The 26,183-nt window shown below is 53.8% G+C and overlaps 1 protein-coding gene across 4 annotated transcripts in view; it reads right to left on the minus strand.

Annotated features, from left to right (window-relative positions):
* Positions 1–26,183, minus strand: part of OSBP2 (oxysterol binding protein 2) — a 135,470-nt gene that overhangs the window by 55,430 nt on the left and 53,857 nt on the right. The window contains exon 1 of one of the 4 annotated variants that reach the window (XM_074606031.1): positions 12,689–13,425. The exons of the other annotated variants lie outside the window; for them this stretch is intronic. Within the exon in view, the coding sequence (XP_074462132.1) occupies positions 12,689–12,767 (79 nt within the window). The 5' untranslated portion in view covers positions 12,768–13,425. Of the gene's footprint in view, positions 1–12,688; positions 13,426–26,183 lie in introns of those variants that run through there. 4 annotated transcript variants of the gene reach the window in all.

Consider the following 26,183-nt stretch of genomic DNA (forward strand, 5'->3'; position numbering starts at 1 on the left):
ACACAAATAGAGGCAGGGAAGAAACTGCCGGGATCACACATACGACAGCAAAATTCAACAGCGCTGGGGGGTTGGGACGGTTTGCACCAGTGCGACCAGTGCTCTGCTGGGACAAGGGGGGGCTCACGTCCCACTGCCAGGCCAGGGCTGGGCAGCCCGTCCCCAAGTCTCTGCCGCAGCCTCCCTTCTCCCAGCCCTGCCACCCATGGCGTCCCTCGCCCGTCAGACCCGGGGGGTTCCGCGCAGAAACGTCCCCGCAGGCTCCGAAGCTCCCGCTCACCCAGGGCTCTGGAGAAACAGCCACCCACGCTGAGCTGGACGTGACACCCTCACATTAACCCCTGCCCTTATGTGCATTTAAATCCGCCTGAGCTCAGCTTACTCGGGTGTAAGAGGATCGGGGCGGGTGTAAGTTACCCACCTTCCTCCAGTTCCAGAGGTCAGGACACGGCAGCGCGAAGCGGGGGATGCTGCAGGACCTGGGGGTCTCCCTGCCCCTTTGCTCCGCTGCCCAGCAGGACACCAGGAGCCCCGGGCACGGAGGGGGTGAAAGCAGCTCACAAGCAGCCCCCAAAAAGCATGTGTCTTACACCCCTTTGGGTTTAAATCCTGCCCCATCCATACTCCCACACCGGAGCACATCCCTCCACCACCCTCCCCTTGAGCACCCGCCATCGGGGGGCGGGGGGGGACCCTGACAGGCTTGTTAAGGGCTTGAACTGGAAGGAAAGACAAAGATCCAGTCGGTCCCTTTGTAGGGGAGATTCTTCCAACAGGGAGCAAGAGGGAAGCTTCAGTAAAACACAGATTTTTCACCTAAAAGCGCGAGACTCAAAGCGCGGAATTTAGCAAACCTGCAGCGAGCACACGGAGGGCGCCGCATCGGGGACTCCCCCACGGGCCGGAGGGCTCGGATACGCGCGGTGAGAGACCCAAACCCGAGTTAACTGGATGCACGCCTTCACACGCTAACAACTGCTAACGAGGCTTCAGTAATTACCAGTAATCTTCTCCTGGGAAAGGCGGGATGAACGCCTGCACAACAAAACGTGTATTTGACTTGAGTACATGTTCGTTGATTAAAAGCCGCGGTTTATCAGCACGATCCAAGCCTTCTTCATTCACCAGGAGCAGCAAAGCCGCAGACACTAATTAGCAGGCTGCAGAGAATTACAGCCAGCCCGCTGCGAAGCTGGCAGCGCCGGTCCGGCTCCGCGCAAGATGCCCAAGAGCAGGAGGAGGAGAAGGAGGAGGAGGAAGCACCCATTTTCCCCACTCCTGCAAAATACCGTTGAGAGGCTAAAACCCGGCGTGCCAAAGGATGCTGCGGGTTTTATGCCCGCACCAAGAGCGGGCTGGCACCAGGGCACCGGTCACAGTCACCTAAGGGGACACCTCTCTCTTCTCCTTGTCCCTCCTTCCTTCCAATCGCTGGGCAGCAAAGGCTTTCCAAACACTATTGCCCTGTGGAAAAGGACTTGGGGGTCCTGGTGGATGAAAAGCAGGACATGAGCCAACAATGTGCGCCTGCAGCCCAGAAGGCCAATCGCATCCTGGGCTGCTTCAAAAGAAGCGTGGCCAGCAGATCCAGAGAGGGGATTCTGCCCCTCTGCTCTGCTCTCCTGAGACCCCACCTGGAGTGCTGTGTCCAGCTCTGGAGCCCTCAGCACAAGAAGGGCACGGAGCTGTTGGAGTGGGGCCAGAGGAGGGCTACGAAGATGGTCCAAGGGCCAGAGCACCTCTCCCAGGAGGACAGGCTGAGAGAGTTGGGGGGGTTCAGCCTGGAGAAGAGAAGGCTCCGGGGAGACCTTAGAGCCCCTTCCAGTTCCTAAAGGGGCTCCAGGAAAGCTGGGGAGGGGCTGTTTGCAAGGACATGTAGCCGTAGGACGAGGGGCAATGGTTTAAACTAGAGCAGGGTGGGTTTAGATCAGACATTAGGAAGAAGTTCTTTACACTGAGGGTGGTGAGACACTGGCCCAGGTTGCCCAGAGAGGGGCTGGAGGCCCCATCCCTGGAGACATTCAAGGCCAGCCTGGATGAGGCTCTGAGCAACCTGATCTAGCTGAAGATGTCCCTGCTCACTGCAGGGGGTTGGACTAGATGGCCTTTAAAGGTCCCTTCCGACCCAACACATTCTGTGATTCTATTCTCCTTAAGGGGACAAAAGACAATCAATAACGGACAAACAGCCCTAACAACCCATTTCCTACAAATGGAAAGGTAATTTCATCAAGTCCCACTCGGTGACAGATGGACCCATCATGGCCAGGCCTCCGCCAGACGCTCAGACAAAGTTGCAGCCCTAAGTAGTTACTCCAGCATCGCTGACGAGCCCTGTGGTGGGAGCCCTGCTGCCACACACCAGTGATGGATCGTCATACCAGGCTCCGTGCCTGGCCCTGCCACCTTCACGTCCCCATGGATCCCTTCAGCAACAGCAAGTTCATGCTCCAAAAGGTATTAGAAGAATAATCACCATCATCATCTACTCTTTGGCTTCCACTCGATCTCTGCAGCTCCCACAGAGTCCCCCACGGCTTGGTGGGACACCTCTCCTTAGGTGCTGCTCCGGCCAATGTGCCATGCTCTTTGGAGAAGGAGACTCTAGGAGATGCAGCAGCTCCCAATGTGCCTCTCTCATGTCCCCGTGTCTCTTTTTGTCCCTCTCTCCCACCCCACAAGGCAAGCCCAGCCACAGGCCCGGTGGTGGTGGAGCTGCAACATCTCTTGGGTCAACAAGAGCTGGCTGACCCAGAGCTGCTGAGGTGACACAGCAGGACTGTGGAAGAAGAGAGAGGAGCAGGGACAACACGAACTTGAAGTTACTCAAGTTTCATCAAGTTCCAGGAAATCTGCAATCTGCCTGGGAGAAGCTCTGTATTTAATGAGAGAAACTGGAGGAGACGGAGGGACAGGAGTCAGAAGAGGCAGGAGGCTGCACAGCGACGCGAGGAGGTTGGCAGAGAGGGACAGACTTTTGCTTCCTCCCTTCAAAAAGCAAAACAAAACGAAACAAAAAAACCCCAACCCCCTCTCCCCACCCCACCCCCTACAGTTTGGACAACTTTTTCCGAAGCCTTCCCAAATCCCTGCGCCCGTCAGAAAATAACAACGCAGTGAAGAGGGCAGAAGTGTTTCTGTAGTCACCATTGATGACCCACCGCAAGGACAACGAGAGGGAACTGTGTCCCCCCCGGGGGCTTTGGGAGGCTGTGCCAGACCACACAGCAACACGTGGGGGGCGGGGAGGGGGGTGCAATATTTAGCCTGTATTTACTCCTAGCTCCTTTCCACCTCCTTGTGCCAGGTCTGTCCTCACGGCTCTGCTCCTTTCTATCATCTGTTCTATCCTGCTTTTCGATCCCAAGCTATCCAACGCAGGAGAGCGCCCGCAGTCCCCCGCTGCGCTGCCTACGTGGGAAACACCTGCCAACACCCATCCTACCACGTCCCTTTCCAGGTTGCACACAGCATGAACAAGAATGGCCATCAGGGCAAGGGGGGGGATTCTGCCCCTCTGCTCCGCTCTGGGAGACCCCACCTGGGGTACTGTGTCCAGCGCTGGAGTCCTCAGCACAGGACACACATGGACCTCTTGGAGTGGGGCTAGAGGAGGCCCCGGAGCTGCTGGGAGGCCTGGAGCCCCTCTGCTGCGAGGACAGGCTGAGAGAGCTGGGGGGGTTCAGCCTGGAGAAGAGAAGGCTCCGGGGAGACCTTCCAGCCCCTTCCAGTCCCTAAAGGGGCTCCAGGAAAGCTGGGGAGGGACTCTGGAGCAGGGAGGGGAGCCATAGGACCGTGGGGAATGGTTTTACCCTGAGAAAGGTCAGATTTAGGTGAGATGTGAGGAAGAAATTCTTCATTTTGAGAGTGGTGAGCCCCTGGCGCAGGTTGCCCAGAGAAGCTGTGGCTGCCCCATCCCTGGAGGGGTTCAAGGCCAGGTTGGACGGGGCTTGGAGCAACCTGGGCTGGTGGGAGGTGTCCCTGCCCAGGGCAGGGGGGTGGAATGAGTTGACCTTTAAGGTCCCTTCCAACCCAAACCATTCTATGATTCTACAAAGAACAGGCACGAACAAAGAACACGTTCAACAAGAACATGATGGAGGGACCTTCCCAGCTCCGTGCGGCAGTGCTTTTTCCTATTTTTATTTAGACGATGTCAGCCCCAGAGCCACTCGCTCCTTGCGGGAGGGATGACAGCACTAATTGTAAGCAGCGGAGAGCAAAGCAAGTTGGCCCCTCCAGGCTGCTTTGGGGTGGGATGCTGATGCTCCCAGAGAAGACACCCGGCCATCTCAGCGGCTTGAGCAGTCCCCTCCTGCCCCAGGGGTAACACCGGAGCAGCTCTGCCCACCATGCTCCCCCCACGCCGGTCTGCCGGGGCACGTCGGCACAGCAGCCTGAGCCACAGCGACCCGGACAGACACACACAGCAAGGCACGGTACTGGGACACAACGCCAGCCTTTGGTGACCATGTCCCATGGTTCCAGTAGTGGAGGAACACGGCACTTCCTTTGCCTGGTCGTTACACAACTGTTCCTGCAGCGTGCCAACAGAGCTGAATCCTTTTTAGCATCCAAATCCTGCCGTAAGGTGATGGAAGTGATGTCCGTACCTGGCAACGTCACAGCCGGGCTGTGCGGGGCTCAGCGAAGACAAATTGCAAAGGGAAGCTCAGCAGGGCTTGGAGTATTTGGGGCATCTTTGTACTCTCAAAGACGACAGCTCCTTCCTGCAGACAGCGCCGTGCCTGTGCTTTACTTTCCAAATTCAGGGATCACCTGGCCTGTTTTTTTCTTCTGGAGATCACAGAATCACAGACTGACAGGGGTCGTCGGAAGGACCTTCAAAAGATCACCCGGTCCCAACCCCCTGCCAGAGCAGGGTCACCCCCAGCAGGTGGCACAGGAACGCCTCCAGGCGGGGTTGGAATGTCTCCAGACACGGAGACTCCACCACCTCTCTGGGCAGCCTGTGCCAGGGCTCTGCCACCCTCACAGCAAAGAAGTTCCTCCCCATGTTTAGGTGGAACTTCCTATGGTCAAGTTTGTGCCCATTACCTCTTGTCCTGTCCCCGGGCACCACTGAAAATGTTGTAGATGACTGTTCTGGGACGGGGAAGACGTTTCAAGAACTGACCCCCTACGCCTTCCCCCTAAGGGACAACAGGTGGAAGCCACCCCACCCAGTCCATGCCGGGACTGGGGCGATCAGGAAGCCTCAATGAGCACTTTGAGGCTCCTCGGTCTTCGGCCACCCCTCCAAAGAGCCAGTACATCTCACCAAGCCCCACCGCGCCATTCCTCCTCGCCGCCAGGCTGGTCTTCCGCTGGATTAGCAGAGGTAAAGCCCGCTTTGATCCCCCAGGAGCCACAAGCACAGCAGCGACGACCACAGAGACATGTGCTTTGACAGCAGGACTACGGAGCAGGACAGACAGCGGCTCCGCTATCTCCACAGCGGTTCCGATGGATGATCTACTGCAAAGAGATCCTCTAAATCAAGAGTTTACCCCTGGAATCGCCTCCCTGTCAAGCAGCCTCCGCTCAGGTTTGGCCGGGGAATGGCAGAGACAGGGAGAAGAGCAGTCACCCCGACGCAGCATCTCCTCCCCTGAAGCGCTGCGCTGGCTGCCAGTGCCGCCTCGTCAGTAAAAAAGGGAAAAAATAAATCAATTTCTGCTGTACGAAGGGCCTCTATTTTCAGACCCGTGCGGATGGAGCTGGGAGTTCATCTCCTTTCCAATTCTATAAACGCATTTCTGGTCTCTAATTACACCATCAGGCTGTCAAGATGGCCACTTCCTCCCCTTAATTACTCCGCTTTGTATTTAAGACACAGCTAATAAGCCCCCATTGTTAGTGATTGCTGACGATTAGCTTGGAGGAGGAGAGCATCTCCCGCCCTGCGCTGAGCCGCCCTGGCACCCATCCCGCACCGCCAGTGGCGCATCCACTTCCATCCACTTCCACCGGCACCTGCGCATCGTCGGGATGCGTCCTCTTCCCACCCAGCCAGGCATGGGCCAGAACCCACCTCCGCGATTGCTAGAAATGGTGGGGAAAAGGGGCAGAGGGGGCATAATTCAGAAAGCAAATGAACGGTCCCTGCTGCCTCGCTTGAACTTTGAGGGCTCCTTGCTGCGAAGGAGGCGGCTTGGCCGGCTCAGGAGGCAGTGCCACATCCCATCGGACGCTCGCTGCCCGACAAGCGAGCTCTCGCGAGCCCCGTGGGGCTGCCAAACCGCTGCGGTGCCTTGCGGTGTGCACGCAGGTACCCGCACGTCCACCCCCACCGGCCGCGGGGGCAGCTGGAAGGGTGGCTCCTTCCTCGCTTCTGCAAGCGAGCGTCCCAGCCGTTCCTCCCTTCAGCTCACGCTGGTTAAAATAAGAGATTTCCACAACATGAAGCATCTCTAAACATCCCCATGGATGTCCCCCATGTCGCTATTTCACCGCTGCAGTTGGTAAAACCACCTAGAGCGAAGGAACCCAGGTAGGGCACCCTGTAAATACACCCTACGTAAGACATCCGGGAGATGCGGAACATTCAGTCTTCATTTTAAAAATTACGAATCCAACAGCCCCGATTACAGATTTTAAGCGCTTTCACAGCAAGGGAACGGCAGCCAGAGATGGCTGTTCAACCGCTAGAGTCACAACAAACCATCTACGCCTCAAACCGTCTCCAGCCCAAACCACCTCCAGCTCCAGCCAGGCACAACCCCAGTGTGAGCCACAGACATCTTCTAACCCTGACAGCAGCCACCCAGGAACAAAGCCACCAAGGGGCCAGTGGATTGAGCATCTCCCCGCGCTGTTACCTCTCAGCGAGATGCCTTTCTAGCTTGACTTGCTTTCCAGAGGAACTCCATCACACAGGAGAAACAGTACAGGACGGTGCCTGTGGGTTTCTCGAGACAGGTATTAGGTGTTACTTTCTATTTTGGGCTTCCTCTGCCCGTGGATGGCCGTGCCAAGGAAGGAGATGTCCAAACTCTCAGGAGAGAGCCTCGCTGGGAGATTTCTACATAAATCAGGAAAAAGGCTGAGCGCGCGCTTCTGCGCCAGAAGCCGGCTGCAGCACTGCCCATGGCCGACGCGCCAGTCGCCACGCGTGCCCCATCCCTCCTCCAGACGACACTCCACAGCAGGCCTGATCTGCACAGCAACTCCAAACACTCATTTAAATGGGTTCTAGCTGGGCTATGAAATCACAGAATCACAGAACAACAGGGGTTGGAAGGGCCCTCTGGAGATCACCCAGTCCAACCCCCGGCCAGAGCAGGGTCACCCACAGCAGGTGGCACAGGAACGCGTCCAGGCGGGGTTGGAATGTCTCCAGACACGGAGACTCCACCACCTCTCTGGGCAGCCTGTGCCAGGGCTCTGCCACCCTCACAGCAAAGAAGTTCCTCATCATGTTCAGATGGAACTTCCCGTGGTCAAGTTTGTGCCCGTTACCCCTTGTCCTGTCCCCGGGCACCACTGAAAAGAGCCTGGCCCCATCCTCCTGACACCCACCCTGGAAGTATTTATAAGCGTTGATAAGATCCCCCCTCAGTTGTCTTTTTTCCAGACTGAAGAGACCCAAATCCCTCAGCCTTTCTTCACAAGAGAGGTGTTCCAGTCCCCTCAGCATCTTGGTAGCCCTTTGCTGTCCCCTCTCCAGCAGTTCCCTGTCCTTCTGGAACCGGGGAGCCCAGAACTGGACCCAGCACTCCAGGTGTGGCCTCCCCAGGGCAGAGCACAGGGGGAGGATGACCTCCCTCCACCTGCTGGCCACGCTCTTCCTGATGCCCCCCAGGATGCCATTGGCTTCTTGGCCACCAGGGCCCATCGCTGGCTCATGGGCATCCTGTTGTCCCCCAGGACTCCCAGGTCTCCTTCCACAGAGCTGCTCTCCAGCAGGTCACCCCCAGCCTGTCCTGGTGCGGGGGGTTATTCCTCCCCAGGTGCAGCACCCTGCACTTGCCCTGGTTGAATTTCCCCAGGTTTGTCTCCGCCCAACTCTCCAGCCTGGCCAGGTCTCTCTGGATGGCGGCACGGCCTTCTGGGGTGTCAGCCACCCCCCCCCAGCTTTGTGTCATCAGTGAACCTGCTGAAGGTGCGCTCTGTCCCTTCATCCAGGTCACTGATGAATGTATTGAACAGGACCGGGCCCAGTACTGACCCCCGGGGAACACCACTTGTGGTGCACGCTGCTACGTCTGTAGCTATAGAAATGTATTTCTTCACCTATTTTATGGCCCGGGTAGAAACTATTCCCACACGTGCGTACCTTGGTGCGGGTGCTCGTCACCCACGAGCCAGCCCAGGGAGTGCCAGGCGCCAGCCCCGGGATTTGCCTTTCATTAGCTGACGATCACCCACGGAATCATCAAATCTTAATGACATTTGCTGAGCAGGGGACATGTAGCAAACCCAGGGCCCGGCACCGAACACACCGCGTGGACCTGGCCAGGGATATTTCTGATGCAAATTTTCTCTGCGAGCAGGAGCATCATCGCTTCTGCTGGAAAGAGCTTTGAGATCCTCAAACTATAACTAAATATATGCTAATTATCTTTATCTGTCTGTTACCTACTGGCCTTTTAATGCAGAGTAAGCGTGGTCTGTGTGCTCCTGCCAGCCAGCGCTCCCACAGCATACGGCGGGCAGCTGCGACCTGTTATCGTAATGCAGAATAAAACCCTTATCGTAACGCGGAATAAAACTCTTCACTCTTTAGAGAAAGATTTCAACGCCCCGGTCCTTCCGCCTTAATTTGGCCAATGGCAATGAACCCACCAGACAGGATCCCATCAGCTCTAAGCGAACGGATCAGGCCTTTAACACACAAACACAGAAGAGGACAGAACATCTCCTTAATTCCATTTTCACCTCGTTTTCTCGCTGTCTAATCGCAAGGTCTGCGCTGGTTTTATCTCACCAGCGCAAAAGGAACGGTTCCAAGCGGCCCGAAGCCCCCCAGGGCTGAGCGCTTCCGTCTGTGAGGAATCCCCCTGCCGAGCAAAAAGTCGGGGCCGGCTTTTCCCTGGGCTGCTCGTTAGAAGTCATCAGCATTTTCAACACACCTCAAACGGCTCCTTTTTGGTGAGATAAGTGGATTTGAGGGCAAATTTTCTTTTGTAGAAAACAACTATTCCAGCAGGAGGATTTCTAAATGAAAAGCCAAGGCTCCTTGGGAAGTATTTTCACTTCGGCGTTTCCAATGGGGAACGTGTTTAACCAGAGAGACTTTTACCGCAGTTTGCACAACACATTTTTTACAATAAATTGATTTTAAAAGCCAACATTTTCCCAGCTTTAGGGTTCAGTTTGTTGCTAAAATATTTGCTTGTCACATCCCAGGGCCAAGAACCCCTCTGGGTTTGCTAAATATGCTCCACATGTGGCAGGCGGACGTGTCCCCGGCCACTCCAGGAAAAAGCTTTATACATGTCAATGCAAAGCTTCCCCAAAAGCATCATCTTCCCACCAGAAAATGAGGGAAAGATGATTTTTGGGGAAAAAAAAGACCAGCCCAGCCAGGAAAACAACCCCCACCTCATCCTGCCGGTGTGAAGCACCATCAATCACAGAGCTGCTGGGAGCCCCTCCATCAGGAGTTGCCAAAAATGTGTTAAAAGGAGCCTGATAAACCCAATATTTACTAGAATGGAGGAAAAAATCAGGCTGTGATTTGGGGTGTTCACTCCAAGGCCTGTTTGCCTCCAGACCCTGCCATGAGTCTCTCACTCTGCCCAGGGCTCTGGAGATCAGGTTCATCTTCATTCCTAGAATCATGGAATGGTTTGGGTGGGAAGGGACCTTAAAGCCCATCTCGTTCCACCTCCCTGCCCTGGGCAGGGTCACCTCCCACCAGCCCAGGTTGCCCCAAGCCCCGGCCAACCTGGCCTTGAACCCCTCCAGGGATGGGGCAGCCACAGCTTCTCTGGGCAACCTGGGCCAGGGGCTCACCCCCCTCACAGCAAAGAATTGCTTCCTCACATCTCATCTCAATCTCCCCTCTAAATCCATAGGAACGTCTAATGAAGGACATCTGAAACGTTTAAAACCACATCTTTTTTGGTTTATAAAGTATATAAACCCACTGGTTTGGTTTGGTTTTGGTATCTAAAACCACTATATTTTGCACACAGGATACAACGCGGGTTAGGTTCTACAGGCGCAGTCCCACCATGAATCCGTGCCCGCGTCCACGGTGGCTGCCAGCAGCCGCAGTCATTTTGCCGGCACCAAGCAGAACCGGGGATGGACGCTTCAACGGCAAGACTACGAGGGACAGCACGGGCAGGACTACGGAAAACCCCGAGAATATTTCAATTCGAAAGTTGCTAAATCGCGGGGAAAAAAGTGGTTTGCGCTCTCTATCACTCCCTGCTGCAAAGCCCCAAGGGCACCTCACGCCTTCCCACCCCCAAACCAGAAATCATCTGGCCCCCGACCCTCGGAAGGCACCTCCCTGGGCTCGTGCCTGGCGGGTACCACGGTCCCCGGGAAGCCCCGCTTGCCGTTTCTCCCGCGCTCGCCACTCACCACCTTCCCCTCAATTTTCACGCCACGGGAACCAGGCTGGTTTCAGCTTTTTGTGAGAATAATTCTGGTTTGGGGCATTTTATTCTGCACTGGTTACATAAACTGCTGGGCAGGCGCGTGCAGCCCTCCTGTCACACGCGTGTCCTTACCTCACCCAGCCAGAGAAACGGCTCGCGAGGAAAACCAAAGGAAAGAGGACGAGCTGGATTTGATAAAAAAAAAAAGCTTTTTTTTTTTTTAATTATCATCCAAAGCTTGCTGTAAATCCTCAATTGCTTGAATTTTGATTTGACCTATTTGCATGTCTCCTTTCTCTGCCTTTTTCTGGGGGAAGGAAATTACATTTAGATAAAATAACTTATTGTGAAGTGATGCTTGAGAGCGGGATGGAGACGGGCGTCCTCGTGGACGGCGCAGGGATGGCTCGAGCGGAGGCTGACGCTCAGGCACAGCTCTGCAGAGGCACCTTCCCACCACACACCAAGGAAAATAAAACGGGATCAGAGTGCGGAAGCGGTGAATTTAGACATTTGTACCCCAAAGATGGGATGTCTCATCTCACCTACCTTTGATAGCCAGGAACGGAAAGTCCAAACCTGAGCAGGTCCCCCCCCAGGCTTCCCTTAGGGTTGGAGACAACCTATTTTGGGAAGAAGCAAACAGCCGGAGGAGGTGCCCGGCTCTCTACTGACGGCAAAGACAACCCTGGATCAAGAGACCAGCTCCAGCTTTTAAACTGGCTATAACGTGACCTCACCCAGAGTGAGGTGAGACGAACCCCAACGCAAGAGAGAGCGACGCGATTCCTAACGAATTACTGTAGGAGGAGACAGTGACTTGATTCCCAATGAATTTTAGTAGGATTTGCCCCCCTTTTCCTTCCTTAAACCTATTAATTATCCCAAACTACACCAAAGGAGCAACAATGACGTGACCACCAAGGAAGCCCAGGTGTGCATCGCTCAGTGCCACCAGCTCCCAGCCACGAACGGACACTCTGGGCACCGCAGCAATATAAATGAAGCGATATAAATAAAGCACAATAAGCAACGCGTTGTCAGTGCCCAGGATGAGAGGAGCCCTCGGCGGGTCTGGATGGAAGGTTCTGAGCATCCTAGAAATCCGCATTTCTCCCTGTCACCCCTTTCCTTTGCTGTGGGAAGCCCGGCTGCGCTTGGTCCCTCTACCGATGAAGCAAGTTGCCCGAACTGGGAGGTGGGACCCCCCCTCGCAGAGCTGTTCTGCCACCCAGAAAAAAACACACCAAAATTGCTCAGTATTGCTCACAAAACAGGGATTTCTGCCCCAAACCAGCATGGATTCGGGCTGAGCATCCCTTGCCCGGTAAGGGACACAGCACCTGCGTGCCCGGCGCCGAGCTCTCCTGGGACCGGAATGGGAAACACCTGGAATAACACCTGGAATAAGCGATGACAGATGGGATCATAGCGAAATTAGAGCTCCGCGCCCCTCGGCCGTCCTGGAGAGCATCTCGGCCTCTCACGATACGTCCGAGCAAAGCACGGGCAGGGTGGATTACAGTACAAACACAGGAACACTCTCATTTTGTCTTAATTGCAACGTAATCTGGCTTATAACTAAAAAAACACATCCGATTTACTGAAAGCAAGTAACAGGTCCGAAAAGACTGTAGCAGGAACTAATTTACCCGTTACGAACAAACCAATTCTTCTCTTTGGGGTTAAAAGCGCACAAGAAGAACCAACTATCATAAAATTTAACCTTCTCGTCAGCAGAACTTAGTAAATCCGAACCGTGGGTGACCGCCTGCATTTTTATTTTTTTTTTAAACGCCTGATAAAGCAGAAAGAGCAAGTGCCGCACACTCGCGTGCGTCTCCAACCCAGCCGAGCAAGGCCGGAGCACGTGACGCCCGAGAGGCAAGCTGCCCTGCTGCCCCGCAAACGCCCCCGACGGACCCGCACGGAGACTTTTTTGGGTATTTCTCTGTCTCCCGGGGTGGTGGGGGGGAAGGTTCGACGTTCCCCCACCCCGGGAAGGGCCCTCGCTACAGCAGCCCCTGCGTGGCTGCCCGCGGGGGGAAGCAGCGCGCGGGTGCGGAGGCGGCGCACGCGGGGCCGGGGCGGTGCGTCGGCGGCGACGCGAGGACGCCGGGAAGGCCACTAACCCTGGTGAAATTTATTGAGACAGCCGGCGTTGCAGAAGGAACGGAGGGATCCCGTCTCCCAGCAGCCCCTACCCTTCATCCCCACAGCGGGATCGCTCTCGCCGAGGCTGCACCGCACATGGCTGTCAGCTTTAGGATGGAAAAGAAGGAAAAAAAAAAAAAAAAAGAAAGAAAGGAAAAAAAAAATAAAAAAAGAAAACGTCCTTATTCAGCAGTCAGCCAGGCGGCCGCGTCGCTGCACTTACAGTTCCACGTTTCACATAATAAATTCTCCCCACACGCTGTCAGCAGAGCACTACGGCACCCAGCCCAGCAACCACCAAACCACCCTCTTACCAGCATGCACCTCGGAGCAGCCCTTAACTCCATCTCTGCCAGGAACGGGCACCAGCCTGCCCGAAAACGGGGGGAAAAAAAAAAATAAAAATGACAAAAGTGGGCACCGCCGAGGGGAGGCTTCGCCGGGGCTGTCTCCGGAGCGATGCTGAACCAGCCGCCGGATAGTCACTCTGAAAACCAAAGGGATGCTCTTCTGGGAGAGGGGGGAGGATGATATTTGGAAGCTTGTCCCTTTAAATGCTGCTGGAGGTTATTTTTAGGACGCTTGCTTAAAATATATATCAGAATTTCTTTATTTTTACCAGAAACTTCATTATACATTTTACTCACGCGGCTGCGTTCCGCATCCCCCCGAACCAAAAAAAGCCCGGAGGTTCCACGGCCGCATCCCCTCCTGATGTGCATTTTCTCGCCCCTCCACCGCGGGACGATTGGATTTTCCCAGCCTTTAATATTTTACCCGTCTCAGGGGAACGAGCAAGTCCAGCACAAAAAATGCGGCATAAATCACAATCCAACGTAAGACGAGGAGCTGCAGCCAAACGCTCCTGCGCGACGTGGATGAACGAACACGCAACCACGGCTCGGGGAACCGGAGACCGGACCGCTGTCAACTATTCACAAATATTAATAGTTTACACTTGATCATTTTCCCCCGCTTTAGCTGGATTGCAAGGCGTTTATAGCAATGAAGGAAAGGTTTACATTCCATCTTTTAAACCGCTCTCTGTGTATACGTATTTTTTTTTAAAAAGAAGCAGGGACTTTGTAAGCATTCTGAGTGGAAAAAGGACAAATTCCAGAAAATCAAGCTACGGCCACACTACACATGCAAGGCAGGGAAAACTACTTCTGGCAACGCACATGCATGCAAAAAAAATTTTATTAACTTGTTTGCGCACATACTCATGCTTTGGGTAAGAAGCAGCAGTTTTTCAAGGGGGAAAACCCAGAAATCCCACAAGAACAGCGATTTTTAATTGGAGGGGAAGGCCTTGGCAGGATTCAGCTCCAAATGAGCACTTCCATTTCTGTTATCGCGTCCAGGAACCAGATGGAGCCAGGATCTGTGTTTTGACACTAAGATCAGAGCCAATACATATATACATCTATACATCAGTGTATGTATATACACACACCGAGAGAGACACACATGTACACGCGCACATATAGATATACCTCATATACTCATCTTTCGCATCCAAATACCCAAAGCTCGTGTGCATGCCTATGATCCGCAGGGCTTTGATCTCCTACAATCGCTCCGCTTCCCTGAAAACCAGACCGTTTACAATCCCTTCAGGAGCAGGCTCCAATCCCGGCCCCTGTAGGTGACCCCAGACCGACACAACTGACACATTTTGGGCTGGCAGCCCAGAAACCCCCCGCAGCCCGGGCTGCATCCCCAGCAGCGTGGGCAGCAGGGCGAGGGGGGGATTCTGCCCCTCTGCTCCGCTCTGGGAGACCCCCCTGCAGTGCTGCCTCCAGCGCTGGGGCACCAACAGCAGAAGGACACGGAGCTGTTGGAGCGGGGCCAGAGGAGGCCCCGGAGCTGCTGGGAGGGCTGGAGCCCCTCTGCTGGGAGGACAGGCTGAGAGAGCTGGGGGGGTTCAGCCTGGAGAAGAGAAGGCTCCGGGGAGACCATGGAGCCCCTTCCAGTCCCTAAAGGGGCTCCAGGAAAGCTGGGGAGGGACTCTGGAGCAGGGAGGGGAGCCACAGGATCACAGGGAATGGTTTTACACTGGAAGAGGGGAGATTGAGATGAGATGTGAGGAAGCAATTCTTGGCTGTGAGGGTGGTGAGCCCCTGGCCCAGGTTGCCCAGAGAAGCTGTGGCTGCCCCATCCCTGGAGGGGTTCAAGGCCAGGTTGGACGGGGCTTGGGGCAACCTGGGCTGGTGGAAGGTGTCCCTGCCCAGGGCAAGGGGGCTGGAATGAGTTGACCTTTAAGGTCCCTTCCAACCCAAAACATTCTATGACTCTATGATTTTTCCTCCTTAGGGCCAGCTTTGCCCCCCAGGCTTCAAGCCCAGCCCGCAGCCTGCTGAGGACTGGCAGCAGGAAAGAGTTAAATGGTGAGCTGCAAAAACGCTCCACTTGGGTTTGGACGGTAGGACAGCAAGAGGAGCGGGCCATGGAGATGACCACCTGAGCCTCGCAAAAGCTTGCTGTGGCCAGGAATGAAGGTGATGAAGCTCAACCAGGCAGGGGAAGCAGGGCTGAGCTACCAACCTGCCAGGTAGGAACACGTTGATACAGGGTCCAGGTCAAATATAGCATCGTAGGGTACCTCAAGTTAGAAGGGACCCGTAAGGATCATCGAGTTCAGCTCCCTGCATCGTCCCTGGGGAGGTCTCCCCGCTCACCAGACAAACCCACGGCCTGTAACTCAGGGATCTCCCCTCAGTTTACCACAGGAAAACGCACTGGATGGCTGTGTAAGTCGCTAGGGAAAAGCTTTTTCCACCAACATACTCTTTGCTTTGCTCTTCTAAACAACTTCCTCCTTCTAGCGGTGGCGTGAGCACCACTTAGCTTTACTCCTATTGCACTAACTGCCAGGAAGGGTCACGGAAAGCAAAGCAAAAATCCTCTCGATCACTCTAACATTCACAAACCGTTATAACCAGCTCCGCATCTCTTCGCCAGCTGCCATGAACCTCCTCCTGCCAATATTTAAGTCACACCTGCAGTTACTCATCTAAACGCTTGGAGAATTAGTCCTAAAGTTCCCTATTTAAAAACAGATTGCAGATTTATCCCTGAATTTCATTCAATCCTCTCAAAAACAAGAGTTACCTTGGTCCCAGGATGAGCAAAAGGCACCCGGGAAGCGCTCCCTGCCGCGTCGCTCTAGGTCAAGGTGCTTTCTATGAGAAATACTCAAATCACGACGTTACTTCTTGCTGATCAACAGAAAATCCGTAGGTGAGTGAGTGGAGGGATGGGGGGGTCACCCAGGGCTGCCGAGGGGGGGCCAGGAACAGGCCGGGATAACAATGCTGAATGAGGGGAGCCAGGAGGAGAAAATCCACCTCCCCGTGTCACAGCCAGCACCCCTACGGACAGGTGCCGCCCCCCCCGGATCTCCGGCTCTACCGGCGCTATCAAACCATTCCGTTTCCAGAAAAATATATCGGATTTTAAAAATAACACCCTCCCTTGCAACTTCTCCCTTCCAAATACTTTGTGCGGAAGCAAAGGAAGCAGGACGGTTAGGACGATGAGTGTAGTTTGGGTTTAGTCTGACTTTGCCGTCCAAGTTTGGTGAAATTCTAAAATAAAGTGTAGACGCTTCAAGTGTTTTCTGTTTTCCCGTCCCCGAGTGCGAGCACTAACAGACGTACCCACCAGAAGCCCAAGGGCCGATCACTTTAGCGCGACATTTCCTTTTCTCATCATTACTACTCAACTAATCTTTAAAGCATCCCTAGTCCTTAATTTTCCAGCATCTTTATCGCTGTGCCACATCCATCTCCAAACGTGACGGATAAAAACACTAGATGAATTTTAAAAATCCGGATATTAGAGCATTAGTGGTACTAAACCAACTCCAACCCCAGCTCAGCCATTGGAAATCGATGCGAAACGCTTTATTTGTGGCAGGGGCGATAACTCCTCCCTGGTTTAGCCGCAGAAAGCAGCGGCGTGCGTGCGGTGGGAGGGAGGAAGGGCTGCCCCAGGCAGGGACGCTCTGAAGGAGCGCTCGCTCGCCAGGGCATTCACGGCTTCAGGGACTTCTTCGTTAGTTCAAGTGTCTTAATCAACTTCCAGGTCTCTCACAAGCACTTGCGCGCCCTTTACACACCCCGAAAGGGGCGCAACAACACAAGCGACAAAACCCAGCGCTCGGGAAGCACCAAAATGTCAGGACCCGTGCTGAACTCAGCCCACCTTCTGCTTTTATTTATTATGTATTATATTATACTATACTATACATAGTATAACAGTTATTATTATAATTAATTATACTATACATAGTATAACATACACACACATAACACCCATTCTATTACGTGTTTATAGAACTACATACTGCGTTTCCCGCAGCACTTCTTCCTCATCCAGCGCTCAGGAGGGGCTCAGCTCCGCGCAGGGGGGACACGCGGGGGGAGATCGCAGCCATCACGCTCCGACCGAAGGCAGTGGTTCCCCCGGGATGCTCTCCGCAGGCTCCATATCCTCATTTCTTCCCTTCCCTTCCCCTCTCCACGCTCGGGAGATGCCTCCTCCTCCTCTTCCTCCTCCTCCTCGTCTCCCTGCCTCCAGCTGCCTGCCCTGCCCCGGCACACGGGGAGGCACGGAACGGGCTTGGAGAAAACAGAAGCTTTGAATCTACCAGCTGTTCGGGTTTTTAAAAGTTCCTAACGGAAAAGCCCAAACCCAGCCCGTTTTCAGTGGCCTTCTCCTGAGCCCATCAGGGCAGATCCGGGTTTCGGGAGCGACAGCCGCCGCACAAAGCCAGGCTCTTCGCCGAGCGCCAAGTCCTCGCTGAGTGCCAAGTCCTTGCTGCAAACCTCACGGGAGGCAGCGTGACAAAACCGCCTTAAAATAATCCCGGGGACTTCTGCCTGCATCGGAATACTGTACAATATACTAAGTATAACGTACTAGTTATAATAACTATAATAATATACTGTATAATACAATACTGGAATGAAATACCCTTTTCATAAATGCCCAAATATTCCAGAACAAAGCAAAAAAAAAAAAAAAAAAACCAAACCAAAACACCAGCCACATGAATAGAGCCAAGCCCTAAAGAAACGGAACAAATAGGTGAAGTTTAATACAACTACAAGGAAACGGCAAAACCTACCAAGAAAAGCCTTTCGGGAAGGTAACGGCACGAGGCGTCTGTAATACGTACAGCAGGGCTGGCGGGGACGGCGAGAACCACCTAGGCAACACCCAGGGCACCCCTGGCACCCACCCCTCAAACCCTCTTAGAAACGCTGCTCCCAGGCGCTGGAGCCCGAGGACCGGCGCGTTCTGGAAGCGGAAAGTATTCTCAACCCACGATATTTCCCTGCTCCCAGCTGCAGGGATTGTCTCTGCCCCCTGCAGCCACCAGGGAGAACCGGCCACCTTCCCTCCGCACGAAACCCTTCCACCCATGGGGAACCCCTGCCACATCTCCGTCACCTCCGTCACCCACTTCCTTTTTTTTTTTTTTTTTTTTTTGGTTTGAAATAAAAATTGATTATTTCACACTTCCTAGGCTGCTGGGTGTTGCTCGCAACCCTCCAAAATGCCTTCTGTCTTTTTAAAATATGATGCTTAAAAAAAACAACAAAAAACCACACATATTCAGCTACGCAAGTGGGAAGTAAAATGTGTCTCAAATATAGTACCTGCCTTAAAAGAGCCAAAACCAATATTATTTCCCTCCCCGTCCCCCCCCCCGCAGTACTTCACACCCGTCTCACTAAATTTCACCTTCTTGATTAGGGACACGGGTCAGCGGTGGGTTGGGCAGCGTTGGGTTGATGGTGGGACATGATGATCTGAAAGGTCCCTTCCAACCTCGACCATTCTATGACATCCGACCACTCACCGATTTCCAAACCTCTTCCGTTCCTCTCCTCCCTGGCAGGAAAAGCCGCTCGCACCGTGCCGACGCAGCAAGAAAACTCCCAAAACTTTGGAAAGGAAAACACAGTTGGCATTTTAATCCTGCCAACCAGGTATCACCTTCCCTCTTGTCGTGTGCAAAGGAAGGATTATGTCAGGGTTAACAAGTAAAGTAAAAAAAAAAGTAAAACATAACGACATCTTCACATCTCTGGCTTTTAGACTTTCTCGTTCCTCTTCTCTCTGCAAGGAACTAATTTTGCTACAAGTTTATTCTTAAAAGCCCTTCAATCGCAAGCAGTTCCTCAGCTCCGCCACCCGTTTCAGTGGGGACCTGGCCTGTCCCTGCCTGGCGGACACCTCCCTGGAGCCAACCCCCCCAGCCCCACGGACCTGGTCTCCTACGGCCCATCTGTTCAGGAGCAGAATGGGAGAATCCAGAGCTGAAACTCGTCCCCCCCCACACAAAGTGCCACCTGGGACAAGACACGCTCACCGCTCCGTCTGACGCACCAGCACCCGCCGCCGGCAGAATCCCAGCCCGTTCTTACTGCGGGGATTCTTCTTTCCTAATTGAGAGGAATTTCAACCTCTGGATATCCCCAGGAAATCCACACATGTGAGTCCAGAGCAGTTTAACCCCCACCTCACACACACACCCCCCTCCCCGGCAAGACTGCAAACCTCAAACCAGGGACGCCCAGGAGCAAAATGGCGTAACTTGTCCAAGGTCACCCAGAAAAGGTCCCCTCCGGAGACACAGCTCCCCGACGGCTTTCCACCGGCTTTGCCCAACAATTGGCTTTTTCTTTACTTTTTGCTCATGCAAAAGGAATTTTATTTCGTCCCACTCCCCAAAAGCGCTACTGGAGTGAGAGGAACCACCCACGGGCTCCACCTTGTTTACACCGAATCCCACGGCGGGTTCGGCATGCAACAAAAAGCTTAGATTAATGAAGACAATGCAATTCACCCTCAAGATGGAAATACATGGAATAATCAAAATAACCTTTTTCTAGATTAAATAGCTGAAAGAGCTAACACACACGCGGGCCCGTCGTTAACAGGCTGAGGGTTCTGCTCACGGACAGCTCGGCCGAGGCTGCTCTTGGGCACTGTAGGTCCCAGATCCTTCGTTAGGCACCATAAACTGTTAAAAAAAGCACATTTGATACACAACTTGTCTGTATTTCTCTTTGGTTGGCTGGATTTTGTTCTTTGCATTGCTCCCCTCAAGGGACGCAGCAACGAGTCACGCAGTGAGCGAGCGACAGAGGGGCTCACCGTGCAAGGAACGGCTACCCAAAAATCTACAGAAATAATAACAAAAGGGCACCAAGTTTGAGCCCTGGCATTGCCATTTGTCCTCCACGCTGCGAAAACCTAACAAAAATTTGTCTGGTTGAACAAGTGGTGTTCCCCGGGGGTCAGTACTGGGCCCGGTCCTGTTCAACACATTAATCAGTGACCTGGATGAAGGGACAGAGCGCACCCCCAGCAGGTTCACTGATGACACAGAGCTGGGGGCGGAGGTGGCTGACACCCCAGAAGGCCGTGCCACCATCCAGAGAGACCTGGCCAGGCTGGAGAGTTGGGCAGAGAGAAACCTTGGGAAATTCAACCAGGGCAAGCGCAGGGTGCTGCACCTGGGGAGGAATAACCCCCCACACCAGGACAGGCTGGGGGTGACCTGCTGGAGAGCAGCTCTGTGGAAGGAGACCTGGGAGTCCTGGGGGACAACGGGATGCCCATGAGCCAGCAATGGGCCCTGGTGGCCAAGAAGGCCAATGGCATCCTGGGGGGCATCCAGAAGAGCGTGGCCAGCAGGTGGAGGGAGGTCATCCTCCCCCTCTGCTCTGCCCTGGGGAGGCCACACCTGGAGTACTGGGTCCAGTTCTGGGCTCCCCGGGTCAAGAAGGACAGGGAACTGCTGGAGAGGGGACAGCAAAGGGCTACCAAGATGCTGAGGGGACTGGAACATCTCTCTTGTGAAGAAACGCTGAGGGATTTGGGTCTGTTTAGTCTGGAAAAAAGACAACTGAGGGGGGACCTTATCAACGCTTATAAATACTTCCAGGGTGGGTGTCAGGAGGATGGGGCCAGGCTCTTCTCAGTGGTGCCCAGGGACAGGACAAGGGGTAACGGGCACAAACTTGACCATGGGAAGTTCCACCTAAACATGAGGAGGAACTTCTTTGCTGTGAGGGTGGCAGAGCCCTGGCACAGGCTGCCCAGAGAGGTGGTGGAGTCTCCGTCTCTGGAGACATTCCAACCCCGCCTGGACGCGTTCCTGTGCCACCTGCTGTGGGTGACCCTGCTCTGGCCGGGGCTGGACTGGGTGATCTCCAGAGGGCCCTTCCCACCCTTGTCGTTCTGTGATTCTGTGATTTTGGCTTGATACAATACATTTTCCAAAATCTGCAGGATTTTGGACGACACGCGGTTGCGTTGCCCCACACGCACCAGCACTCAGCAACGGCACACGAGATTAGTTACTAGTTTTTAGGAATATGTCAGAATCTTTTTTTTTCCATAGTAATTTTAAATTTGACATCAAGAAGCAAGCCGCTCCGGGAACACAGCAGTCACCCCCACCTTTCACTACAGCATCAAACTACCACCCACTCGCCGAGAAAAAAAACAAATCAAAACAAAACCATAATTTGCATCCAAAGCAGAGTTTTGCTTTTAAACAACTTGGCCCACGCGTGATAGCGAAACCAAGAACATTCAGGTTTAATAGAACTCTGAAGGTTTGAGCAAACATTTATTGCTCTGTGCTCCTAAATCTCAGTTTCAGGAAAACACACGCTGCTACCGGCCAGAAAAACACAGAATAAAACCCCTGTCATTGACTTTTTTTTTTTTTTGTTTTGCCTTCAGAAATCTGCCCCCTGCTCAATACAGACCTACACGTACCCTGTAATTTTTTAATGACGTAGCAGCGCAATGTCTCTTTTTACCTCATTTGCAATTATTTACCACAGCAGTGCATCGCCAAGCCTCAGGAACACTAAAATGAAGTCCCAAACAACGCTTGGAAAAAATGAAGACTAAGGGATGAGGCCGAGCGGGAGAATTCTGCAGCCGGCAGCTCCCCAGTTGTTCCAGCCGGCTCTTCGAAGCCAGAGCAACCAAAAAAAAAACAGGAAAGCACATTTTCACTGAGTATCAGCCCTCCGACTCTTCCGGTTTAGTAAGGCTGCTTCAGGTAAAATCCTTTCCCCCGTTGCGTTGGTTCCCACCAGCTGCAGGGCGACGTCCCCCAGCTCCCTGCGCTGGAAACCGCCGAGGGGCAGGATGGGACATCGGCATCCCGGGGACCAGGCGAGCAGTGGAGAACCTGGGGCAACCCCCAGCCAAGGCCAGGGTTAAAGACGATGGCTCTCAGCCTTCGGCAACCCGGCTTCATTATCGAATGACCCTGTTGTCCTGGTTTGAGCGACACAGGACTAATTTCTCTTCTAATGCTTGGGAAAAATGCACTTTTAGAAGACTCTCGTGTCTGAACTGGTGAAAATATTTACTTTACAGCCAGCCCTGGGGTGTGGGTTTCAACGTCTCGGTGTTTTCCAGCTCGCCAGGTGCAGGGACGAGGAGGAGCGAGACCCGGGCACTCGACCCAAGCTGCCAACAGGGTTATTCCATACCATGAACGGCACATTCAATAGAAATTAGGAAGTTTGCTGAGGAGTTCTCTCTCTCTTTCTCTCTCTCTCCCTTGCTGGCTGCCATCCCGAGAACTCCTTGCCCCGGTGCCGGAGCCCTGAGCCCTTCCCTTCCTCCCGAAGCCGCAGCGCTCGCAGGGTCCCACATTGGCTGTCCCTGCGGGGAGCGCACGGCTTCTGCTGATGGAACGGGCTGGGCAGAGTCCTTGGCTGTTTTATATCAGTACCAGAATCAATAGTGGTTCTTTAGTGTTATTAATGTCAATTATCTCACATCTTATTCTACTAAATCTGTTTATATTTCAACCCTTGGGGTTCCTTGTTTTCTCGGATTCCCCTTCCCACACACAGGGGAAGCTGATGCATATAAATACACTGGGTAAAAGTGGCACCATGAACACCAGCACCAACTCTGGTCAGTGGCCAAGACTGGCTGGAAAACCCTCTCCTCAACAGGTACTGCCATCTCTGGTCTCCTCTGAGCACTTCTCATCGATAACCTCGTGGTTGATGCTGTTCTTCCACTAAATTTCCAACCCAAGACCTTTGAGGGGACCTCAACTTGTAGCAGTGGGGGAAAAAAAAGCAAAAAAAAAAAAACAAGAGAGAGACCTTTTCCAAAATGAAAAGGACTTTCTCAACATGAGGTGAAACAAGGTGGGACACGTCCATATTTCCCTCTTGCAGTTTGATGAATTGCTTTTAATTGTCTTTCTGTTTGCAAGGACATGTAGCCGTAGGACGAGGGGCAATGGTTTAAACTAGAGCAGGGCGGGTTTAGATCAGACATTAGGAGGAAGTTCTTTACACTGAGGGTGGTGAGACACTGGCCCAGGTTGCCCAGAGAGGGGGTGGAGGCCCCATCCCTGGAGACGTTCAAGGCCAGGCTGGATGAGGCTCTGAGCAACCTGATCTAGTGGAAGATGTCCCTGCTCACTGCAGGGGGGTTGGACTAGATGGCCTTTAGAGGTCCCTTCCGACCCAACACATTCTGTGATTCTATGATTTTAATCACTTCGTTGATACTTATTCTGCAGGTTTCTCAGCGGCTTGTCAGAAATGATCAGAAGGTCCTTTCTGGCTCTGCTGCCAGGTCCCACCGTGCCTCTACTCAAGCGGAGACCTCAGTTCTCCACCTTCTCGCCCCCATGTCCATCAGAAGCAGCCACTGTACCACAACAGGAATTTTACCACACAGCTCTAGGAAACAAAATTGACTTCACCTGTGACTCCAACAAAATACAAACTACTGGCTAAACTGAGGTTTAGCTGTCGATATTTAACTGCTAATGGTCACTAATTAGAAACAGTGACCGATTAGCAGCCAGGGGTTTGGACAGGTCTGGACGAGGTGATATTCCTCCTGACCACTGGCTCCGTACAGCCTGCACAGAGCCCAGCCAGGCCCACTGAGAACGGACAAAGGATGGGACCTACCAGCCCTGCTTCAGGCAGCGGAAAGCAAGATGTGTAACCATCAACCAGCCACACATGGTCTCTTTACAGCTGGAAAAGCCAAGGACCATCCCAAGATGAACAGAGGCTCCTTCCATCACCTCTGGCAATGCCTATTTCTCTCTAGTGACCATAAAGTATGAGCCAAGATGCTGGCCCAGATCAGGAGCGCCCAAAGCCTCCTCGGAAGCGAGATGAAAGTCTTAGCGGGCAGCTGAGCCTGTTTCTGAGTGGTCACCAGCATCACAAGGGTTAACCCAGGAACACTGCATTAGTACAGGCACAATAAGGAGCAGGAAGGTCAGATGGGACTGAGAGTCACCGAACTGTGGAAATTAAACTCCCCAATGGCACGTTTATCCAGCCCATTTCCAGCGAGGACTTTGCCCCAAGGGGCCTGAACTGGAGACGGGCTGGTGCTGCCCCAGAGGCAGGTACGGGTGCCACAGGCAGCTCCCATCGTCGCACCACACCGTCACGCCTGGCTGTGCTGGGACGGCAGCGCGAGGGCTCCCAGCTGGGGCAGACCCTGCTTAATCCAGCACCGCCACAAAAACGAGGAGTGATAACAGCCCCACTGGAAGTCACGAGCCTCTCGGCTTAAACAACGCTTCCCACAGCCCCACGGCACAGAGCCTGGCCTGTAAGCCCTCCACATGGACCGGGACCTGGAGTCCTGCCCCATCTTCCCCCAAAACTCCTCGAGGCATCGGCGAGGAAACACGTGCAGACAGTCCCAAGGGACCGCCGGGCTCAACCGTGTCCTGCCGGACCATCTGGATGTGCTAGGCCACCTCTCTCTCATGGGAGAAGTCGGGAAGTCACCCCATCCGGGAGCGCATCCGTCCTGCAGCGAGTGCCGGAGAGCAGAGGCAGAGCAGGGGGGCGACTTGACTCTTAATTTTTCCCCCCCTTCCTTTTTTAAAGCAAGACTTTAATCCTCCAGCATTGTTTGTTTGCGCTGGTTACTGACAAGATGCGAAGCAGTGAAAACGGAACAGGAAAACGCTTCTCTGGGTCGAGGCTCCCCGAGTTCACGCAGCGCAGGCAGGGAAGGAAGCAGCCACTTGCTGAGCTGGCTTAAAATGAACGAGCTAGAGAAGGGAGAAGGAGAAGAGAGGTGGCTTCGCTGGGACCAGCTCAGGCAGACACAGCACCCCTGAAAACGAAAACCCCCTGGTTTCGCAGGGTCACGGGAGTCACACGCAATACCATCCAGCTTCGGGGCCACTCACACGTAGATAAACAGAGATAAAATATCCAGCTGCTCTCCACGGAGTCTACCATTCCCTCTGGTCTGCAAGAATTCGATTTAGGCAGGAGACCTCTTCCAGTCCTCCCCATGTAGCACCCGGGTAACTGGGTGCCCTGTGTCAAACGTGCCCCTGGACCGGCAGGATTGCCTGCTCCATCTCTCCCTCCACGGGAATCAGCTGTACTCCTCCGGGGGGAAAATCCTGCTGGTATCTGCCAGAGATGAAATACAACCTGCACCACTTCTGGGAAGAAGGAAGGACTGCCCGACGGCTGTGCTCCCTGACCGGCAAAGCCTGGACGTAGGTAACAGCCCCGAACGTCGGCAGCAGCATGACCAGATGCGCCCGAGAGAATAACCAACCTCCAGCGCTCTTCGCAAAGGAGGACGATAAACCTACCGCCCATGACTTGGAAACCTCCTCTTGCAGCACCGAGGAGCCTATTTAGAGAGTCTCCACAGCTCTTCCATCCTCTCCAAAGCCAGTGTCAGCATCTTACGTCCTTCTTTCCTCCACCTCGCTACTGCTGCTTGCGTCAAAGGGCTCTCTGCGCAGCCTTTCCGTCCTCGCTCCTGTCGGAAGCCGAGTGATTACCGATGCCCGGTGCGCCAAGTCACCGCTGAGCGCCCATGCTGCTAAATGTAACACCTCCTGCTTCCCTCGATAAAGCTCTGTCAGCAATTCGAGCTCCTATCAGTACATCCAGGGGAGAATCATAAATTGGGTTTTTATCACCCTGTCACGCTTTCATTTCTCCTTGTTTTCCCGAAACAACTTGTCCAGCTTTAGCTGTAAATGAATATTTAAGTTTCTGGTGAATGGGTTACTGCCAGAGGGAGAGCTTCTCCCCGAGAGATTAGTTTAAAATTGTCAAGACTCCTTAAAGCTGAATTTTTGGTTGAAGCCACAAATCTAATAGCTGAGGTCAAAAACCACCAGTTTTTCATCTCCATGAACAGCATCCCCACCAATGCGGCGTTATTACAGTACCACGAGAAGTCATTTTACACGGAAAAAAGCAGGCTTCAGCACCGCATTCATCTTCGGAGAAGTCGCCCTGCACCCCGCGCTAGTTCTGTGTCTCGGCACATGTCCCAGAGCACAGGACTCGCCTCCAGCTCTGCCTCCCGGGGATGGCTGGGGCCGGGTCCAGCGCTGAAATCGCTTCACGCTCATCCCAGGAGAGGGGTCCTACAGGAGAGGCT

This window comes from Larus michahellis, chromosome 13 (genome assembly GCF_964199755.1).
Source record: "Larus michahellis chromosome 13, bLarMic1.1, whole genome shotgun sequence".
NCBI lineage: Eukaryota > Metazoa > Chordata > Aves > Charadriiformes > Laridae > Larus > Larus michahellis.